Source organism: Pezoporus flaviventris, unplaced genomic scaffold (assembly GCF_033815535.1).
Source record: "Pezoporus flaviventris isolate CSIRO_AGI_PZ_B2104156 unplaced genomic scaffold, CSIRO_AGI_Pfla_v1 ptg000041l, whole genome shotgun sequence".
NCBI classification, from domain to species: domain Eukaryota; kingdom Metazoa; phylum Chordata; class Aves; order Psittaciformes; family Psittacidae; genus Pezoporus; species Pezoporus flaviventris.
In genome coordinates this window covers 12,532,211-12,552,192 of record NW_026892589.1, presented here as the reverse complement: position 1 = coordinate 12,552,192, position 19,982 = coordinate 12,532,211, and the positions used below count along the sequence as shown (strand labels likewise).

The 19,982-nt window shown below is 45.2% G+C and overlaps 1 protein-coding gene across 15 annotated transcripts in view; it reads left to right on the top strand.

The window, feature by feature from the left end:
• The window catches only part of KDM2B (lysine demethylase 2B), a 122,674-nt gene that overhangs the window by 34,861 nt on the left and 67,831 nt on the right, over positions 1-19,982 (top strand). For 8 of the 15 annotated variants that reach the window (XM_061466279.1, XM_061466278.1, XM_061466283.1 and 5 more), the window contains 4 exons: positions 1,693-1,871; positions 4,420-4,526; positions 13,746-13,839; positions 14,729-14,882. In XM_061466279.1, the coding sequence (XP_061322263.1) occupies positions 1,693-1,871; positions 4,420-4,526; positions 13,746-13,839; positions 14,729-14,882 (534 nt within the window). Of the gene's footprint in view, positions 1-1,692; positions 1,872-2,644; positions 2,821-4,419; positions 4,527-9,302; positions 9,636-9,783; positions 9,905-10,012; positions 10,333-11,868; positions 11,980-12,759; positions 12,988-13,734; positions 13,840-14,728; positions 14,883-19,982 lie in introns of those variants that run through there. The other 7 variants (XM_061466285.1, XM_061466289.1, XM_061466284.1 and 4 more) reach the window with 7 other exon arrangements.

Here is a 19,982-nt window from a genome sequence, read left to right as displayed (position 1 = left end):
ATTCTTCAAGTAACTACTGATTTTTCTCTCAGAAAGGGTAATGGAGGCTGTACCGGGTCGCTGAGATCAAGCCTGGACGGGGCTATGGCAGAACCCAGCCTCTGCCACGCAGTCCTTCAGAGACAACTTTTCATTATCTGTGTGCTTAACGCCTCTGGGCTGTGGCTGCTGCTCTGATCCCCAGGCAGAAATCAGCCTGAGTTTTATCCTGTTTAACAGGACTTCACCTCAGTTGCTAATCTGTTCAGTTGACAAAAGTCTATTCCCCCACTGTAATAACGTTAAAAACCCCAACAACAAACAGCCCTAACCCCACACTGGATTTCATGTGTGTTGTTTCAAACATGCAAATACCTAATTTAAGGACTCTGGTGCTGCATCACACATAACTGAACTTTCTCCGAGTCCTGCCTCAAGGTGGCAACACGAGGACCAGTCCCGAGCTCAGACCAAGGATGAAATCCTGTTCTCTAGCCTTGTAGGTTAGAGTTTGATTGATGGGCCAGTGGGACTGGGCCACGTTTACACTGTATGAATTCTTGTTTTCGACTACAAAGCTTTATGGTCTTGAGTTCCTTTCCAGAATCATTATCACATCTGTCACTGTCATTGCTATCTGTGGCTAAGGATGGTTCTAATGGAGTGATGCAATCCAAACTCTCATTCTTGCTGCAATACTGCTCCCAAGCACACAATAGCCCGGGTGCTGCAATTATTAATAACTCCCTCTGATGGCCTGTATCTTCCCTCCATTTTGCTTTAATGCCATTTATTTTGCACTATTTCTTCAGCAGTGAAACTGGTTTTGAAGTGATTTTTTGGAAGCGTTGTGAGTTTGTTTGCTGGAATCCTTCTCTCCTGGAAATGAGACTTGTCCCTCATGGGCTCCTGTTTGCTTGCACACAAATGAACTGCTAATTAGGGTGATGAAATCGCTGGGAGAGGTGAAACCTTCCAGTTGGCCAAAGAGAAGGTGGTGGATTAATCTGTGTAAAGCTAAAGGCTGGGACTAAAACTGCTGTTCAACATTCTGGTGCTAATGAGACTTGTATGTCTGCCACTCGAGAAGCTGAAAGTATGTCCTGTAGTGTTTGTTGAGAGATCCAAAGTGGGGGCTCACTCTTCTATGGCATTTAGTGCTTTATTCTCCACTGATGATGGCTGGAATGGAGGATACTCAGCAATCTGTATAAGGTGTGCAGCAGTTTATAGCATCTGGTGCTGTGAGGCAGTTTGCTCTTTATGGAATAAATTTTTGTACATGAGTAAAAGCATCTTGAGAGGCATATGGATGTTTAGAAAATTGCAGAGTATGATTTGGAGAGCTATTTGTCTTGTATGCCCCCTGCTACCGTATTATATCACTGCTTTATAGTTTTTAATGTACTTCTGCTCATGCCAATTCGTGTAAAGGAGAAAACTACTCTCTTCATCTCTGTGAAGCAGTGAGACACCGCATGATTTGTTCAGTGGCATATTGGGCAAAAAGGGCAGCCCCAAGTTAGTTCCCTGCTCACTGTTTGAGCTGCTCAGGACATGTAGAGGGGCTGATGCTGGTCCCTCATCCTCCTCTAATAACAGGCTCCCTGCAGTCCTTGAAAATGTATACATATAATATATAAATATATATATATATATATATAAAAATGAAGCCAAGGCAGATGTTTAGAGACTGTCTGTGCGTGTTTGCAGGAAGCCGGCGGATAGTGGACGTGATGGATGTGAACACACAGAAGGGTGTCGAAATGAGCATGTCTCAATTTGTGAGGTACTATGAAACACCGGAGGCCCAGCGTGAAAAGCTCTACAATGTCATCAGCCTGGAGTTCAGCCACACGAAGCTGGAGAACATTGTCAAGCGCCCCAATGTGGTAAGAGATCCTGTGGTGATGGTTTATTCTCAGCTTCTTCCCTTTCACAAGTTGCTTTGTAACAATAAAACATAGAGTTTAAACAAGGTGTGATGTGAAGTACCTGTAACTCCTCTCCGCTTAGTAGTAGGATCTCATTTTTATCCAAGTAGAGAGCTGGTCTCCTTGACAGTGGAACTCACTTTACAGGAATTAGGTATCTGATGAGCTCTTAATCATGCAACTTGCACAGATACCCAGTTCCTCTCAAGGTGCTTTGGGGAAATTCCATCCAAAAATGAAATACCTCTTTATTGTTTTTCCTTCTCTAAGAAAGCTTAAATTATCGTGAAGCTTAAATTCCTCATATATGAACCTGCTATAACTAAAAAATGTTCAGGGGGGTCCAGAACAAAAAAGTCGAAATCCTATGTATCAAGTGTAGAAATCTATACCCAGTTAAATCAGCACAATCACTGCTGTGTCAGAACTGGCAGTGTCAGAGGAGGAGGGTAGATTTGTACACATTTTTTAAGGTAGAGGGCTCTGTGATTTTGTTTCCCAATGGAGCCACTGGCAGTGAAACAGTGGTATTATTGATAAAGAAGATTTCATTTATCAGTAATGTGCCCATATATAGGTGAGTATTAGAGCATCAACTCAGTAACACACAGTGATGGAGGGAATAGCATTGGTATTTCAGAGTGTCTTCTCAGGACACTCAGCAGAGAATCTGGGGCATTATGTTCTGATCACAAACTGAATCCTAAGCATGTATTTTGACATTTGTGCAGGTTTGTGCTGTCATTCAGACATTAGTGGGCAGTTAGGAAGTGCTCTGGAGAGTTTCTGGTGCTCAGCTGATTCCAATTGTCCCAAGCACATCATGCTCAGTGAGCTTGTAAAACAGCTGTGCAAATTTCCTGGGTGCTCACAACTGAAAATTGCAGCTAGGTACCTGTCACCACATGTAAGTGAATACTTCATATTGATTTAATATGGCCTGAGTTGCACAATCATTTGTTAACCCAGGGATATTTGGATCTCCATCTCTTGATTGAGAGATCTGAATTCACATTATGTACTTGGGAATAGAAGAGAGGGTGCTGGGGAAGTGGGTGCTGAGAGGAAGTGCAGTACATAAAGCCACATACCAGTCAAATCTATATTTGTATAAATGGTTCCCTTGAATTCTGCAGAGCTCTTTGAGCCCATGTAAGGCAGAAATACTTGATTTATCTTCCCTGTTGTGTAAAGACCATGGGTTGCAATATCAGGATGTGGGAATTGTTTCAGAATCAGGGCAGTAACCATCAAATTTGTATTCACATACAACCATGATATTCATGGAATTGGTCCTATTTCTACTGGCTGCATTATCTCCTTTTGCCTCTTCTCAAATACCCTGTCTTATCAACACCACCTGATAGAGAATAGCTAGGGGTCAGCCCCAATCTGCAAGAGTTCCATGTGTTAATTGCCCTATCATGAAAACCCTCTGGGGATACAAAGAGTTGAGTTGACTCATACAAATAACATTCTTGGGTGGGCCTTTAAAAAGATTTGGCGATCAAGGGGGTAAGTGGGGTGCTGCCTATCACTTCTTCATGCTTGCTGCAGACAGACAGAGGACAGCTTTGTCAACAAACGCCTAGGATAGGTCTTGCAGTCCGTACTGACCCACTGGTGGAGGTTCACTCACACATCCCAGTGTCTTGAGCTGGGTCGGGATGTACAGCCACACAGTGGCCAAACCCAGCACTACAGCCTGCTTTGGACTTTCCAAATTGACCGGTGTTTCCCCGTTTCGAAACCTGGCCCATGTGATCCGTTTGCATAACCAGAAGGGAATGTTGGGGTATCTAGGACAGGCTCCACCATAAAATAGACCAAAGAATGAGTCACAGGCTTGTCCTTGCTGTGCCTGTGATGGACAGGTTGCAGTTCATGTTCTGGCACCCAGTGCAGGAGCTGTTTCAATGTCCCTGAACAATCTTCAGTTTCCACCTCTTCCTCACCTTGCTGACAGTGTGTTTCCAGTTTCTCAGCTCTCACTGGTTTCTCCTATCCACACTTCCTAAAAGTCTGGCCTTTGGACAAGAACTTTGATGAATTTTATCCCTAAGTGATGAAGGAAGCACACAATAAGCAATAATGTAATTACTCAAACCAGAATTTGGCCAGAACGATGGTGTTAATGTTCCTTGAAATGTAAGATATTTGGAACAGTGTGATGTCTTTTATGTTTGTATTTTAACATTTATAAATGCAATTTCTAGGCTGTTGGCTAAAAAAATGCATTCGAATGCAGAGAGCAGGTGATGCTGCAAGAGAAAGTGCTCACAGGTGCCCATAGGACAGAATTTGTGCCACTTTTGACTGCATTACTCTGGATTACAAAGGGCTGAGGGGTGGTGATGAGGTGCTGTACCTCAACAAGTTGCACCTGTTGAGCATCAAGGTTCTTGCTGTCTGTGAGCATCTGTTGCTGCATCGTTAGTTTTGGCCAATGGGAGTGGGTCTTACCATGTGTTCAGTAACTAACAGTTGATTCTGGTGGGGCTTTCAGGTGGACTTAGTTGACTGGGTGGACAACGTGTGGCCACAGCATTTGAAGGAGAGGCAGACGGACGCTACCAATGCAATTTCAGAGATGAAATACCCCAAAGTGAAAAAGTAAGTTTGTTTATGTCTGTTAAAAGCTCTACTCTTGACCCCCTTGACTAATTCATTTTGCAGTTTGCTGAATATAATCTTTAATCCAATCTCTTTTCAAAGTGTATTTTCATCTTTCAGTTCACGCAGTGTAGTCAAAGTCCTCCTGTAGGCTTTGGGTTCCTTCCCAGGTTCTAGGCTGAAATGTAAAGATGATTTGTGAGATGTACTCGAAGTCTGTGTTTAATAGGTGTGTGTCTCCCCAGAAACCCTGTCACTGCCCTTCATGCCAGTTTACTTTTCTGTTGACTTTTTCACCTGCAAGCTCCAGCATTGGACTGACTCTATAGGTTGTGGTTCTTGCTTTGGAGGCAGGTTTGTGGCTAAACACAAGAGCAGTTTGTCCTGTTTCTGCATCTCTAGTTTCTGAGCAAGTTACGCTGGCATTACCTCACCTCATTGTTTCTTCTGTTTGAGTGTCTTCCTTTAAACTTTTTATAAAGTGATTGGGAAAAGGAACTATTTGGGGGGGCCTCAAAATGTTCACTGTCATTTTCATATGAATTAGTACAACTCAGGTAGGGGTTACTGTTAATGATATAACAGCTACTGACCTGTATGACTGATGCACACAACATAATCCTTGAAGCCCTTCACTGCTGTTTCTGTTTTAGAAGCATTTTCTATTGGCCAAACCTAATGCTGGCGGCATCCCAGGCTCTGCTGCTGAACCAACCTCTGGTGTTTTGCAAATGGCTCAGAGCTCTTTCCAAACTGCAGTGTCTAAAATAGACTGGTACTAACATATACAAAGGAGCGTGCAGTCAGAAACCGAGATGCAGCATTTACTCTTGTTCTGTAAAAGTAACATTTTGGGAGGTAAAGGTAATAATAGCAGAGCCTTTGTGGCAGGCACCACGGGGAAGCCTGGTCCTATGACGTGTGCAGTACCATTGATTTCAGTGGAAGCTAAAGATACTCTATTGTTCTGAAAAGAGTAAGGTGCTTGTTAGGGTAACTAGATATGGATGGGAGTGCCAAGTCTCACACGTGTGTTTTGAAATGTCCTAAGTGACTTGCCTAAGGTCACCCAATGGCAGAGCAGAAAACAGAATCCAGGCAACTTGCTTCCCAAATGGTTAGTCTACTAAATGACTTTATTTATAATCTGCTAGAGCTAAGAAACTGGGTGATGATTCAGGGATTGTACAAAGAAAGAAGAAAACGATCCCTTTCCTAGAGCAGGCACAGTCCAGATGCTGGCAAAAAAAAAGTAGCAAGTAAACAAAGCAAGGCAGAGATGGTTTAAAGGATAAGGTAGCGACACGACTAACAGAATCTAGCAGAGAAAGCAGAGTATATTCTTGCAGTTCACTACTTGCATCATGTAATGCCAGATGGTAGGTTTCAAAGAGGGAATTTAGAGAAGTAGCAATTCAACAGATTTTAACATGGGAGCTTTTTGCATGTGTGGAGGATGGCCTGGTAGAAAGGAAGAAGATGTCTGATGAAGAAGCAGACAGAGCCATTGAGGTTGCTGTCACTGGCAAAGTGAAGGTGGAGGTTGACAGCTTGATAAACTAGTCTATGTGATAGGTAGAGAGAAGCTAAACAGTGAAAGACTGTGAGCACTTGAAATGTGGAATGGAGTTTGATGTGGGAAAAGGAGTTGTGGAGTCAATCCATGCATCAAGCATGAAAAGCAAGGGTGATGTGGCTGGAGGATGAGGATGTTGCTAGTGAGCATCATCTGGTATAAAGACTAGAGAAAGCTGATTTGCAGCACTGTTGACGCAAACGCCTCATCAGTCTGAAGGAGCAACAAAGGTAAAACCAGTAACAAACACTGGTAGTCTAGTTACACAAGAGAAGTTGTACAGGGTCAGGACAAAGATCCATGGCGCTTGGTAACCTGACTGCTGTTGAGTGCTGTCATAGATGCCCTGGGAGGAGTATAAGAATGTTGTGAGCATAAAATGATGCCTTATCTTAAAATTATCTTCTGAACTTTCACTGTCTGCAGCTCAGGCAGGGGCTGTCCTGAGGTGGAAGTGGTTTCTGTGTGCTTAGCAGCTCTCAAGAGATGTCTCTTTCATTAACTTGTCCAGTTTAAATAGGAACTCCTTAAGAGATTAGCTTTCTCCACCTTTGGAAATTCAGATTGGCCCTTTTCTGTATAGACAGTAGTCCCAGGGTATAAGCCCTTATTAAAGAGATCATATTCAATTGTGGAGCTAAATGTCAGTGCTATCATTTGTTCCATGCTGCCTGTTCTTTTATGTGAATTGTCAATATCCATACACTTTATTAATGACTGTTGCTGCTCAGAACTGGGATTGTTTCATTTCATTCTTGTTCTCGGCATTCTCGTAATGCGTGGAGTTTGCAGCATGCGATCCCCACCATTCCCGTGTTCCCTCCAAACAAAAAGCACTCCAGCGAGCGCGTTGCAGTTTTGCAGACACAGATGGCATTACCAGACACAAATGTCTGTCTTGGCTCCTGCACGTCAAGTTCCGTGCTGGGAGTGAAGTTAGAGAACGCTCCATCTGCTGCACTGCTTTGGTTACCAGGAGCACTGCGCACGCTGGAGGCTGCCCTGGCTTTCACTTGGACCTGCACCATTAACTACTTCTAAAAACTATGGGTAATGAGGTTCTTTTTCAGTCTGTAAGTAAATGACAACATACCTACTAGGAGCCTTGGAGGACTGAATTAAGTGGGGAAACAGTTTATGTCCAAAATAGGTAAAACTGTCCAAGTGATACCTCTCACAAACAGTAAAACAACATGAGAAATTAAGGGGATGGCAAGTTGAGGTTGTAGTGTTCAAACTTCAAACTGGGATAAGTTGGCACTGCCCCTGCAAGAACAGTCCATGCCCACGTTGTCCCATCCTCGTGGCTAGGGTACGCCATGGTGCAACTGCAGAGTAAACTGGACTGGGGACTGATCTGGCTGAAACCCGACTCAGAAATAAAGAAAAATTGGGTCCTTTTCAGGCCATCCAAACCACCACATGGCTGCATAAATGCTTGTGCCAACCACAGGGCAGTGCAGGAGTGTGGAAAAAACCATAGCAATGGGATGGAGGAAGCCTCCCTCTTTCACATCCCTGGGTGCAAGTTCCTGCAAAGGGCCTCACAAACATGGGAGCCTATTTGAGAGTGGGCAGGATGCTGTGTAACCATGAGCCAGGGCAGGAGGAAAGGGCGGTGTGGTTGTAATGTCAGCTTTTATGGGCAGAAGCTTGTTATATCGCCTCAGATGCCTGTGGAACTGCAAATCCTAAAGGCAGGAAACTGAACCAGGCTCAGAACTGCTTCCTTTCATCGTGGTGCACCTTAACCATTTTCAGGTAGCTCAAAACAACCTCAGACTTAGTTTTCTGGTTAAATTCAACCAGGACTGAAGCAGTCTGGATTCAGCTGAGCCTGAATCTGGACACGGCTGAACCTGAACCAACCAAAACCACCCCCAGAAGTGCTGATTTGATTTCTCATTAGCTGATAGCCTGCTGAAATTATCTGCTTTATTAGGTTTTGTGTTTGTAGCCTTGCAAGATTATTTGCAAAGCAGTGGCATAGCTACTGTGCCAGGACACAACTGCAATAGAAATAGTAACAGGCACTTTATGTTTGTGCTCTGGACCAAATGAAACCAAAGTCTCAGTCCCTGCAACACCCTTTTTGCCTGCAAAACTTCCTATTACTTAAAGTAGCTAAGCATGACTATAATAGGTCTTTATATTGCTGCTGTTCTTCAGTTAAGGGTGGGGAATCTGGTATGGAACCTAACTGTTCATGAAAGGATGCTGTGCTGTTACCATATACTCAGCCCTATTTCCCCTTCCTAGGCTGTTACTCAACCATCCATTCGTTTTTATTCATTCCTTTACTAAGTAGGGTTGGATTTAAACAGATGATAAAATGCTCTGCTGAGCTGTTGTCTAATTAGAAGCTGAGGGTTTGCCTCTGGAGACAGAGATTGCCCTTTGAATTGAGGGAGCTCGCAGGTCCCGCGACGCAACCTGGCGCTGTTTTATGCATGTGAGATACTTGTATGCACTTTGTATGTCATTTGTGCATTGCTTTTGATACAAACCTGCTCTATAGGTATAATTAAGTACAAGCAGATGAGACCAATAGCGCAAGTTCTCATTAAAACTGTCCAAACTAGCAAAGTAAATAGGATTTAATGTCTTCAGGTGGGTGTGTTGGGCTCAAATCCTCCTTTGTGTAGAGCTTGGAGGACTTGCAGCATCACGCGTGTAACCAAAACGAGCACCAGTGTTTAAACTGGTTTGTGGGGAGCCTGGAGCTGACCAGCCACATCACAGGGATGGAGCAGTGAGCTGTGTTCTCACAGATACCCAAGTGCTGTTCTGCTTGCTGTGAATTGGCAGGGTCATTTCCTTGCTGTGGCGGGTGCCTTCTCCTAAATTTAAGCTTCCAGTCACGGTAAAAAAGAGGCCTCTTCATTGTCTAAGTTCAGAGGTAACCTTCCCAGTGCTCACCAAACATACACAGCAGCAGCGGGATGTGCAGGCAGCCCAACAGGGCCGCTGGGTGCAGTTCTGATCCTCGACGTGCGCTTTTAATGCCGGAGTCTGACGGCCGGAAGGTAAATAAGGTTTCCCTTTGGAGTCCCCGCTCCTGTTCCCGGGTGTGAGCACACACCGGGGCTCGGTGTTTCACCTCGGGTGGGCCCAGGGAAGTGTCGCCGCTTTGGTCCCAGCCTCACGAGTGTAGTTTTCCGTCTCCCCCCACCATCTCTGGTGCCTCAGAACAGCCTTCCTCTTATCTCGGGTGTTGTTTTTGTCCGGCTGACTCAGTGCGTAACCCCCTCCGGGCAGGACCCGGGTCTTTGGTGTGCTTTTGAAGTGCCTGCCGCGCACACACGTTGTTTAATGATTAGTTACTATTTGGTGCTGATAGGTGGGGGGTTGCGCTTACTCGGGGCTGGCAGCGCCGGTTACCTCAGCCGGGCTGCCCCGCGCCTCGGGCACGGAGCGGGCCGGGTGCGTTGGTGCCTGTGGGAAGGCCGGGGGCCGGCTGCAAAGCTCGGTTCCTTCCCCGGCCCGGCTCCGGAGGGCCCCTCGACGGGCAGAGCCGGCCCCGGCGGCCGGAGGTGGGTGCTGCAGGGGCCCTCCCTGGGGAGAAACCCCGCGGCCTTCCTGAGGGGGCAGCCGGGCTGTGCGCTGCGCCGGGGCCGGTGCCCCGCAGCGGGGGGCCGGGGGTGGGGCGGCAGACGGGCCGGGCGGGCTGGCCCCGTGTCTCCCGGGTGACAATGGTTTCTTTTGTCTTGCGGCGTTAATTTGTGGCTTCCAGTTGCAGGGCCCCAGTGTGGGAGCGTTGCTCGGTGCGGGTCAGGCCGTTAGCGTGCGGAGTCGCCCAAAGGTAGCTATTGTTTCCCGCTGCGTCCTTTCCAGCTCCCGCTTCCAGATGCTGTGAGGCGAGGCCTGGGGAGAAAGAAGGGGAGCCGCCGGGATGCTTCCTTGCTCCCACCCCCGGGAGCACCTGGGGGAGCGGGCACCCAGCGCAGGGCCTGCTCCTTCCCTTCGCGTTGGCACTTGCGGCCGCCTCATGGGTTTGTGGTATTCGGTTTCAGGCTTAGGGATTTCAACCAGCCGGCGCTGCTCCTGGGAGGAAGGAAGAGTGAGCTATACTTTTCTCATTGGCCCGAACAAAAAACAGAAGCCTCTGCTGGGGTTTGGGAGTGGTTTATGGGCTGAGCTCAGTGGCAGGGGAGCCCTCGCAATGCCAGAGGGAATAGAGCCGTATGGTGCGCTGTGCCTATTGCCAGAGAAAAGGAGCTTAAGCTGAGGGTAACGCTGCCTCTCTGCGTGTGCTCGCGTGTCTGCCCGAGTCCATGTGCATGCAACGCTGCGCCTCTGCCTCCCCTGCGCCGGGGCTCTGCCCGTTGCCTTCGCATCCCGGCGTGTCCGTCGCTGTCTTTGTTTCTCTGTTTGCTTGCGGGTTCGTAGCTATGCGTGGCGAGTGCATTGTGGGTTTGCCTGGGAGTGTGGTGTCTGCGCTGGCTTAGGGAGCGGTGTCTCTGCCTTGTTTCTGTGCTCCCAGCTCGCTGTGTTTGCTTAGTGGTTTAGCTTCGTTCCTATCATCTCCTTCTCTCTCTTATTTTTTGGGGGATCTCTGTGCTTGTGCTCCCCTGGGAGTTTTCAGGTTACTCCATGTTTCCTCGCATCATTTCTCTAGCAAATTATCTGAGATTTGTGTTTTTTTTTTTTGGGGGGGGAAGTTCCCCTTTCCCCCACACCACACATCATTCTTCCTCGAAAATAACTACATCAACTTGAACAATTTCAGGCTTGTGGAGAGCATAAACCAAACTCTTCAGTGGGGAAGGGAAGCTCCCCCCACAACAGATTACAAGCAGATGAATGTTTTAAAACCCTTACTGAGGCTGTGCAGGGAGATAAAGTGGAGTGTGCAGGAGTGGATGTGGTAGCAGTTGTGGAAGAAAATATTAAAGTTGGGGCATCTTTTGCATCGGTTGGTGTTTCAGGGTGTAATGGGTCAGGCTGTCTCCCTGCGCTCTGCATGGGGTTGTGTTCCTGTAACCCGCTTTACCTGCTGTGGCCCAGGGCGCTGAAGGCAGAAAAGCTGAGACCAGAGCACACACAGTGGGATGGAGTTTCTAGGTTTCTTTCAATATGGATGCTGTGTTCTGGTGCTTCCCTCCCCCCCCCCCCCCCCCCCCCCCCGGTTATTTATTTATTTATTTCAATTTGTTGTTAAGGAAAAACCTGAAAAGTGGAGTCATTCCCCAAATTAGCAGCTGTTAGTGATGATGAAGGTGCTTGCTGGGGTTGGAGCGGAGCCCTGTATAAGATTAGCTGTGGCGTGGAGCTGTGCTGGGACCATGTGACTGCGGTGTACATTGGAAGAGGAAGCTGTAGAGGTCAATGCAAAGGCATTGTGCCAGACTCTGGCAACAAGGGAGAGCGCTGTATGGCGGAAGATGGCTTTTTCAGGCTCCTGAGCCGTTAGGTAGCTGATGGGGTTGGACAAAAGCAGGCCTGTAAGGTTAACAGCAGAAATGAAATGGCAGGGCTCGTTTGTAGATGGACATAAAAGCTGTTTGTTTCTTTTTCCAGATGCTTTGTAGGGTTTTGTTAATCACCATATGTGTCTCTTTCACTAAACCAACCTTTATTGGAATGAAAATTGTTGTGTTTAGGGGAGTTTCAAGAAAACGGAGGGAAAATGGGGGGGGGGGGGGGGGGGAAGAAAAGAGAGTTGCGTTTTCACAGCTACATCCACCTTGGTGTTTCTCCCCAAAACTTAAGCGCTTTGGTTTGACAGAGAATTCAATCTGTTATTTCCTCTCTGAACACAAACAGATTAACAGCTTCAAGTTTAGATTGTGGACTATGGAGGAATAAATAAAACCTGCAAATGCTTGGGCCATTTATGCTCTTTTGGAATCTCTTAATGTGAACGGGTGGTTGTTGGTAGGTAGCACTGTCTTAGAAGAATTTTGTTAGTGTGATGTATTTTACATCTGACCTTTTGGAAGCTGAGAATAATTGGTTCCATAAGGATTTGGATTTTCTTACTTGAAACCAACATGAACCTTTAATACTCAACAGTGCCCATAAACTGAGAATTTCCATGTTGGGTTTTTTTGTGTGTGTTTTATGAGCAATTATTCAATCTGTGACTTTGTGCAGTTTGGCTGGAAGGAAGGCTACTTCCTTTCTGGGCTTTTTATATTGTTTTTAAATTCTATCTGACTTGGAATCAACAACATCTTGGTAGAGAAAACAGAAAAAGGAGAAATTAACCAAAAAAAAAAAAAAAAGAAAAAGAGCTGTGTTTGGGAGGGAAGGACTCATATTTTGAAGTGGAGCATATTGAGAGTGTAGACAGCTTCTTGGCGAGCTGTGATTTTTGAAGCATCTGAAATACCCCAGGGGCAGAAAAAGCTCTCTTCCTGCTTCCGAAGGATAAAAAAAAAAGCCCAACGCAATTCCAGATCGGGCAAGAGGAGAGACGTGGAATTGCACCAGGAGGGGTTTTAATTGTGAGATGAAGGCGCAGGACCTTTTTTGAAGCCCACAAATTGACTGTCTTCATGACAGCATTGCGTCTCATTCTGTCAACTCGGGCTCGGGATGTGGTTGCTAGGCAGCGGGCTCTTATGTACCTATAGTCGCTCTGATTTGCCAGCCTTCTGCAGACACATGGTAAGGTCCTTTCCAGCCTATCATCTAGAGGGACTTTTGCACGCCGTCTGCATACTGCTGAGATTCTCTCTACCTGAATGTGATGAGAAAAAGATACAGTTAAATGAAGCCTTTTTTCTTTCTTTCTTCCTCTTTTGTTTTTTTCTTTTTTTTGGACAAATCCCTTGCTCGCACTATTTCCATAATCCCCTTTCCAACAAAATCCCAACCCCCAAACAAAGCCCAACCAAAAAAAAAAAAGCCATGAAACGGAGACCGGAACAAGGAAAAGAGGTTAGTGGGTTAAGTGGTGTGTGTTTCCTGCGTTTGCAAAGGTGCCTCTAGTGAGGAGAGCGGCTGTAATTCGGCCATTAGTTACAGATGGTGGCTGGAGTCTTGAGATTCGTGGAGTGAGATGAAAGCTCTTATCTCTTTCCAGTGATGCTGACTTTAAACTGCTTTGAAAACCTGAATCAAGACAGCGTTAAAAAAAGAGTGGATTTGATACTTAGTGATGCTGCCAGCTCGTTTCTTGATGTATTTTGATGCAGAAATGCCTAGAAATGTGAACAAAAAGGAGTTAATTTGCCAAATGAGGTTTCTGTCCCCCAGTCTCTGCAAAAATAGCAAGTAGGTAAAGAACATTCAGGAGGATTTATTAAGCAAATGAGATGTTTTAAAACTTTGCTGTTTGAAGCCATTTGTGTACAACTTGTGGTGAAGGTTACGTCTCTCGGGTGGTGGAGGAGAGCATTAACCAGCTCACCCAGGGGACTGGCCATGGCATAAGAAATACTTCTGAACAGTGTAACTTTTAATGGTTTTGTGTTTCCTAGCTCTGCAAACTTTCATTCCAGTTGTATGAATAGGAAACACAAACATTTCTCAGCAGGAACCTACTTATAGTTAATTCATGAGACAAAACCAGTTCTGTAAATGCTGGAACATAATTGGTGGCGGTAGTATTGCACATACAGTTATCCTCTGCAAATTAAGATGTGGAAAGAAACTGTTTCAGCCTGATTCATTTTTGTCTTTCACTCTGCTTACAGGTACTGTTTGATGAGTGTGAAAGGATGCTTCACTGATTTTCATATTGATTTTGGTGGCACTTCAGTGTGGTATCACGTTTTCCGTGGGGGGAAGGTAGGTGAACCGTGTTTGATGTTTGGGTTTATTTCTCTGTGCCTCTTATGGAGAGGAGGGGTTGCTTGCTTTAGTTTTTCCTTTATTTACCCCTTTTCTGGGGGGAGGGGGCTAGTCAACGATCACTCCATTTCAGCTCCCTTTGTTGATGTACACAGGGTTTGCTGAATTAGAAGGGCACCATTCACCTTCATGAAACAGACCAGTAGTTTACTTGAAATACAGTATGAGTTCTTTGCTGTTGGTGGTGCTTTTAGGCTTGCTATTGCTGCATGGCATAGAAGTGCCTTGCAGTGAGTATGTGGCTGTGTATACCCTTGTTGGGTCAGAGTGCCCTCAAGTCTCCTGTATCTAGAGCTGCTGTTTTCTTTTAGAGATTTCATTTTCCTTTAGTGTGCACATGCGGTTTATGCTGGAACTGAAATACTACAGGATATAGAAGCATTAACATATACAGTAGGGATGGCTACATTTGCATCTTCACTGTTTTTAAGCTGCTTTTTCCAATTGTAGTATAGACAGGGTATTTTGGGAACTGAAATAAGTAGGCCACAGGTACTGTTCATCTATATAGTCCAATGAGGATGTACTGTACCAACACAGAGTTTTAAACAGTGAGTAAACTATGCCGGCATATTCTGAGTAAGATGTTTCATGGAAGAGAGATGACAACTGACAGTTACCTTGCCACATCCAGCACATGGACTAACTGCTGCTGCTGTCTGCTCTCTGCTTCTGTGCACAATACCTGGAAAACCTGTGCTTCATGCAGAAAGCAGGCTTGGTGTTCCATGTGCGTTTGTCTAACACGTGCTAACCTTGTTGGAGCCTCTCTGTTCTGTATTTTTGTTGACTGGTGGTAATAGTTAAATCTTTCTTCTATTTTTAGATCTTCTGGCTGATTCCGCCCACTCTGCAGAATCTAGAACTTTATGAAGAATGGGTTCTCTCAGGAAAGCAAAGTGATATCTTTCTGGGAGACAGGGTGGAACGATGCCAAAGAATTGAGCTGAAACAAGGCTATACGTTCTTCATTCCTTCAGGTAGCACTTGTTAACTACCTGGGTTTGGAGTTGCTGGGATTGTGGTTGACTTAACAGCTCTTTGTAAAACTATCTTTCACCTCTAAACTCTGTATTGACTCTTCATTTGCTGTGGCAGAAGGAAGGCTAGGGACTGAGTGCACTTAATTTTCCAGACTGAAATCCAGACTGATGGGAAGTGTGCTTTGAGGAAGTGCATGCCGTGATCTCGTGTTGTACTGAGGAAAAGGAGAGAGGACTTGGGGCTTTGGGGCTGTCAGTCCACCCCTTCTTATCAGAGTCACACTGACTTTTGCTGTTGTTGGCTTTGTTGGAAAAATAGACTGGTTTTGTGATCTCTCCTGGCAGGTTTCACCTGGGTTCAGTAGGTTCAGTAACCTACTGCTTTGCCTCTGTCTATAGCCAGAGGTGGGTCTTGATTCCCTGATGGAGCTCAGTGGAGATTCCAGTACATGGAAGAGCAGGCCCTGTGCTCCCTCAGGGTTGCTTCTTGGGGAAAACAACTTTGTTTTATTGTCATAATTGTTCAGAATTTCTACTGATGGAGATTGTGTGAATCTGGACACCTTCCAGGAGCCCAGCCATACTTAATTTTACACTGCTGCCCACCTCAGTGGCTGGGTTGGATGATTCAGGCTCTTCTTGCAAAGCAGCAAAACAGTTGCTGCTTTCAAGGCTGGTGGCTTCAGCCCTTTCTCCTCCTGCCTAATTTGGATTAAAGATAGTGAGATGGTATCAGGCTTTGCTTCCTTTGGCTATTACAGGACCATAAATTGGTTTATAATGATGGAGCACATTGTGTCTGTTTAGTGAAAAATACAGGTAGCTGTTGTGCATGACAGGAAGACAGCTTGGTAGTTTTTCAGTGCTAGAATGATTCTGTGGAGGCAGGATTGTTATTTTTTCAGTCCTGGGGACAGAGAATGCAGGTTATGGGAAAACAGCAACAATGTTCTTGCCAACTAGGGAGCGTTGTTAGTGTAAGTATTGGGTAAGAATCAGCCTGGGAGGTGACAGGCAAAATGACTTTGAAGGTGGAAGAGTTAATCCATTAAAGGAATTAGGTCTTCCCTTGAAACAGGTCAGAATGTGCTCTTACTGTTTGAACTGGGTGTTTGAGTGTGCCTGTGCTGTTTGCTTAGATCCCGTTACTGCATCTTTGTATTTATCTTCATTCCCCTGTGAGCAGCCTCCTACGAATAAGACTTTCTGTATGTTAGTTTAGTCATGCTCAGCAGTTGGAATACAGCAAGTTGTGGGAGCTTGTACAGGGCACAGCTGTAACATGGTGGCTGAAGTGATTCCAAATGTGGAGTTTGACTTCAGTTTCTGTTTTCTTAGGAAGGCCCAAAGTACAGAAATGCTGATACCTCAAACACTTCAGGCTAGTTGAAAGGCACAAATGAATAATTCCTCTGTAAGCACCTCATGGATTCAGGGGTTTTGGCTCTGCTGCATTTCATTCAGAAAACTTATTTGCAAATCTCTTTATTTATGTGAAAGGGCATTATTTCTATGTTTGTTTTAAGAGCATGGAAATGCCTAATTAAAGGCTGTTCCAGGTCAGTGAACTGAGCGTGGCTGTGTAAAATAGGTCAGTTCCTACAACCCCTTTGCTCTGGTTTATGTGCCTGTCACATTAGTTAATGTTTGAATGTGTTTTGTAGGTACTTTGTAAGTGCTCATAGTGTTGAGGTTCCAGTAATGGGTGCCTACAAAACCACTGTGTCCCATACTTTCCGTTGGGCCTGACAAAGTCTTGAGCAGCCTCAACTCATCCATGAGGAAAATGCGTTCTAATTACAGGTCTGGTCACAGAAAGTGTGAATTGATAGTTAGTGCTCAGCTGGACTGTGAATGGAGAGCATTTCAGGAAAGGACTTTTTCCATGCAATATCCTGCTCTGCTCCTGGTTTTAAGTAACTTTTGGGGGTGGTTATACCCTAGCAGTGTAAGGATGAAGCAGGTAGAGAAGACTGTAACAAGACACGTGAGGGAGTGAAATCACAAGCTTGTGGGAGATGGAAGGCTTCTCTGGAAATCTAGGATCAGCAGCAGATCCAGTAAATCCTTGAAACTACAAACCACTTGGACAAGAATGGGAATTATTCTTGCAGAAGGCATAATTATAGTGCTCACCAGGGCCTTGGTATTTTCCTCTTCCTCACTGCCATCAGCCTTTCAGGATTAAGTTTAAACCAGTTAGTTTCTACCTGTGCTGCTAATCTGCAAAGCACTGAGAGACACGATTACAGCTCTGGTATCAAGGAGAAATTGAGCAAAGTATTGTCAGCATAGTGAGTGGTTTCAGGCCAGGGTGCCTCTTGCAGCATTTTAGGAGTCCCTCTGAAGTATGGGTTGGGGGAAGTGAGCTTCTGAGGGATACTGTGTGGGTCCTTGCATCAGAGCCAAGCTGTACTCCTGATGGCCTCATGGGACTTCTTCAAACAAGCAAAGCACCGTTACAAGTTCTCACCTCCCACCTTCCCAGTTCCCACTGATGAGTCAAGGATGATCAACTCTGGTAAAGTCTGTGGTAAAGTGATAAAATCAACCAGGAATCTGGCCTCTTCCATTAATATAATTGTTCAAGCCAGTGTCAGCATAGTTGTTGATTGATAGATATGTACCACATTGTGCCCTGCTGAGGTTAGATGTGGATTCAAGATGTTAAACCGGTTGAAGGTTCAAGAAGGGAGGAAGCTGTACTTGCTACCAGGGTCAGCAAATGGGTATTTCTTTTTCTGTAGAAACTTGACTGTTGTTTTCCCAGGTTGGGGGAGAACTTGTCCTTATGCAGGAAGATTTTAGTAAGGAATGCTGCAGCCTTGGGGGTGTTTTCACTGTGTGTGTTACCATGGGCAATGTTTGATCTTTGGGTAAGCGTTCGACACGGGTGAAATTTAGTCAAGGTAACACATCTTGCTCTGCTATACTGAATTACTGCCTATCTGACCTACATGCCAGGTAGAAGGGAAGCTCTTTATAGAGTGTGCTGCTCTTCTCAGGTGTAAACTGTGATGACCTGGAGGAGAAAAAGCATAATACTACTGGACAATACTGTGCTGTAGCTTTCTCCCATACCATGAGCGTGTCCAGTGATGACTTGCAGGGAGGATGTGTGAAGTTTGGAGTTCATTGCGGAGGTGTTGTGGAGAAGCAGTTTGGGTATCTCTCATCACCAGGGATGGTGTTTGAGCAGCATCCCTTGGGTTTGTACAGCTCGGGATTACTGTAGGCACATCATGCATTGAGTTCCCTTTCATCTGGATTATCTGAAAACCACCTTAGTTTCTCCTGTGTACTCCTGAACCGTGTTGTTACCTAAACCCAAGCTCAAAATTCAGCATACATAAAAATAAAAAATGAATCCTTTTTCAATCCACTCGCTCTTTTGAGTCTTTTAGCCTTGCTGAATATGTCATTTTGATAGTAAGTGGTAGAGCTTTGACGTGGATATTGTCCTTGCCCTCCACAGACAAGGTGTTGCAGTAGTTTGAAATCTGTTGAGCTTGTTTTGCTTTTTTCCTCAATTTCCCACTAGGCATCTCTCGAAGACCTTTCACACACACATACATACATATGTATATATATGCTTGGTGTAGAGACTTGCACTTCACATTCGAAAGAGTTTGCACATGCAGGATTGGGGCATAGAAAAGCAGGCCAGGGAGTAGTCTCTTGTGGAAAATTTGTCTTGCAGGATTTGTCTCTGTTACTATTGTAAAGTGAGAGTGTAATCATTTTGTGCCTTGAAAAGGTGAATTCGAGCCAGTTCTGGGTTGTTACTGATAATGTGGTCTGCCAGAATATGGATAAACTTGGATTTTTCTTCTCTCTTTGTGAAGAACAGTTTTGCTGAGCTCCAAGGAAGCTGCCACACTTAACTGGGGGTACAGTTTGATTCCAGGGTTTACATTGTGGCTGATATAAGAAAGTTTGCATACACACTGCTTTGATAGGAGATGGTGAATACTACCGAGGGTTAGGTTACTCTGTCTCTTACTGTCTCCTGAGCCTCTGCTGCTGATCGGAGGCCAGAGATGGTTTTGGGTTCACTCTGCATGCGTGTTCTTACTGTAGGCTTTCCAAACATGTAGCGTTAATGTGATGAGTGTATTGAAGAGATGAAGTGTGCTGTGTGTGAACTGGTAGCTCAGGGAGCTGTGTTTGTGGGGGAGCACAAATCCTCGAGTAGCTGGGCCATTTTGAGTGACTCTTGTCCTTTAAGTCTGAGGGTAGTGGTTTCAGTAACAGACCACTACACGGTCCATAAAATAACGGTCCAAGAAGTCACTTGCCACTTAATTAGATATTGTAGAAGAAATTTGCAGTGCTGATTTATTAGACATTCCTATGGTCAAAGTCCAGACCAGGGTAACTTAATGTAAACTGGGCATGGTGTCCCTTTCTGGTTCCTCTCCAAAGTTCTCGCTAGAGTTGCTGTTTTACAACAGTTGTGCTTCACCTCAGAGTTGGTAATGTTCCACTGAGGAGTAAGCTGTTAGTCTTACTTTACTTATGTTCTTTATAGTGCACTTTGGGGCCTTTGACATGGAAAGATGCTATTATAGTCTCTCAATTTCTTGAGAGGTGAAGCCACAGTCTTAACACAGTATTCTTGTTGGTCTGTGGTGATTATTATGGTAACATGAGAGTGCTCCAAAGTTCTTGCTTCCAGTCAAATACAGAAATAATGGCTTTTTCAGATAAATGTTTTTGGGAAGGAAAGGAGACAGGGGTTTGTGCTGGACTCTGGGCAGCCATTTGCAAGGATTTGAAGTGCTTCAGATGCAGTATCGGTGGTTATCAGTAGGATTCTGCCCGTTAGGAGCGTGCGGTCTTAGGTCCCCTCTGCTCTGCCAGTCAGTATTTGGTGAATTCTTATGTGATGGGGCCAGAAGGTAGCATAGAGTCTTTATAGCAAGGAGAATGACAGGCTATTAAAATCTAACTGGTAAATCTTTGCAGGGAGTTATGCTGGGGCTGCAGAGCTGCCTGGCTATTTTTGGTTGCTCTTTAGCTTTTCCTGTTTAGGGAGCTTCCAGTGACATTAATGGAAGCTCCGTGCTTGGAACCTTTAGGGACCAAGTGATGAAA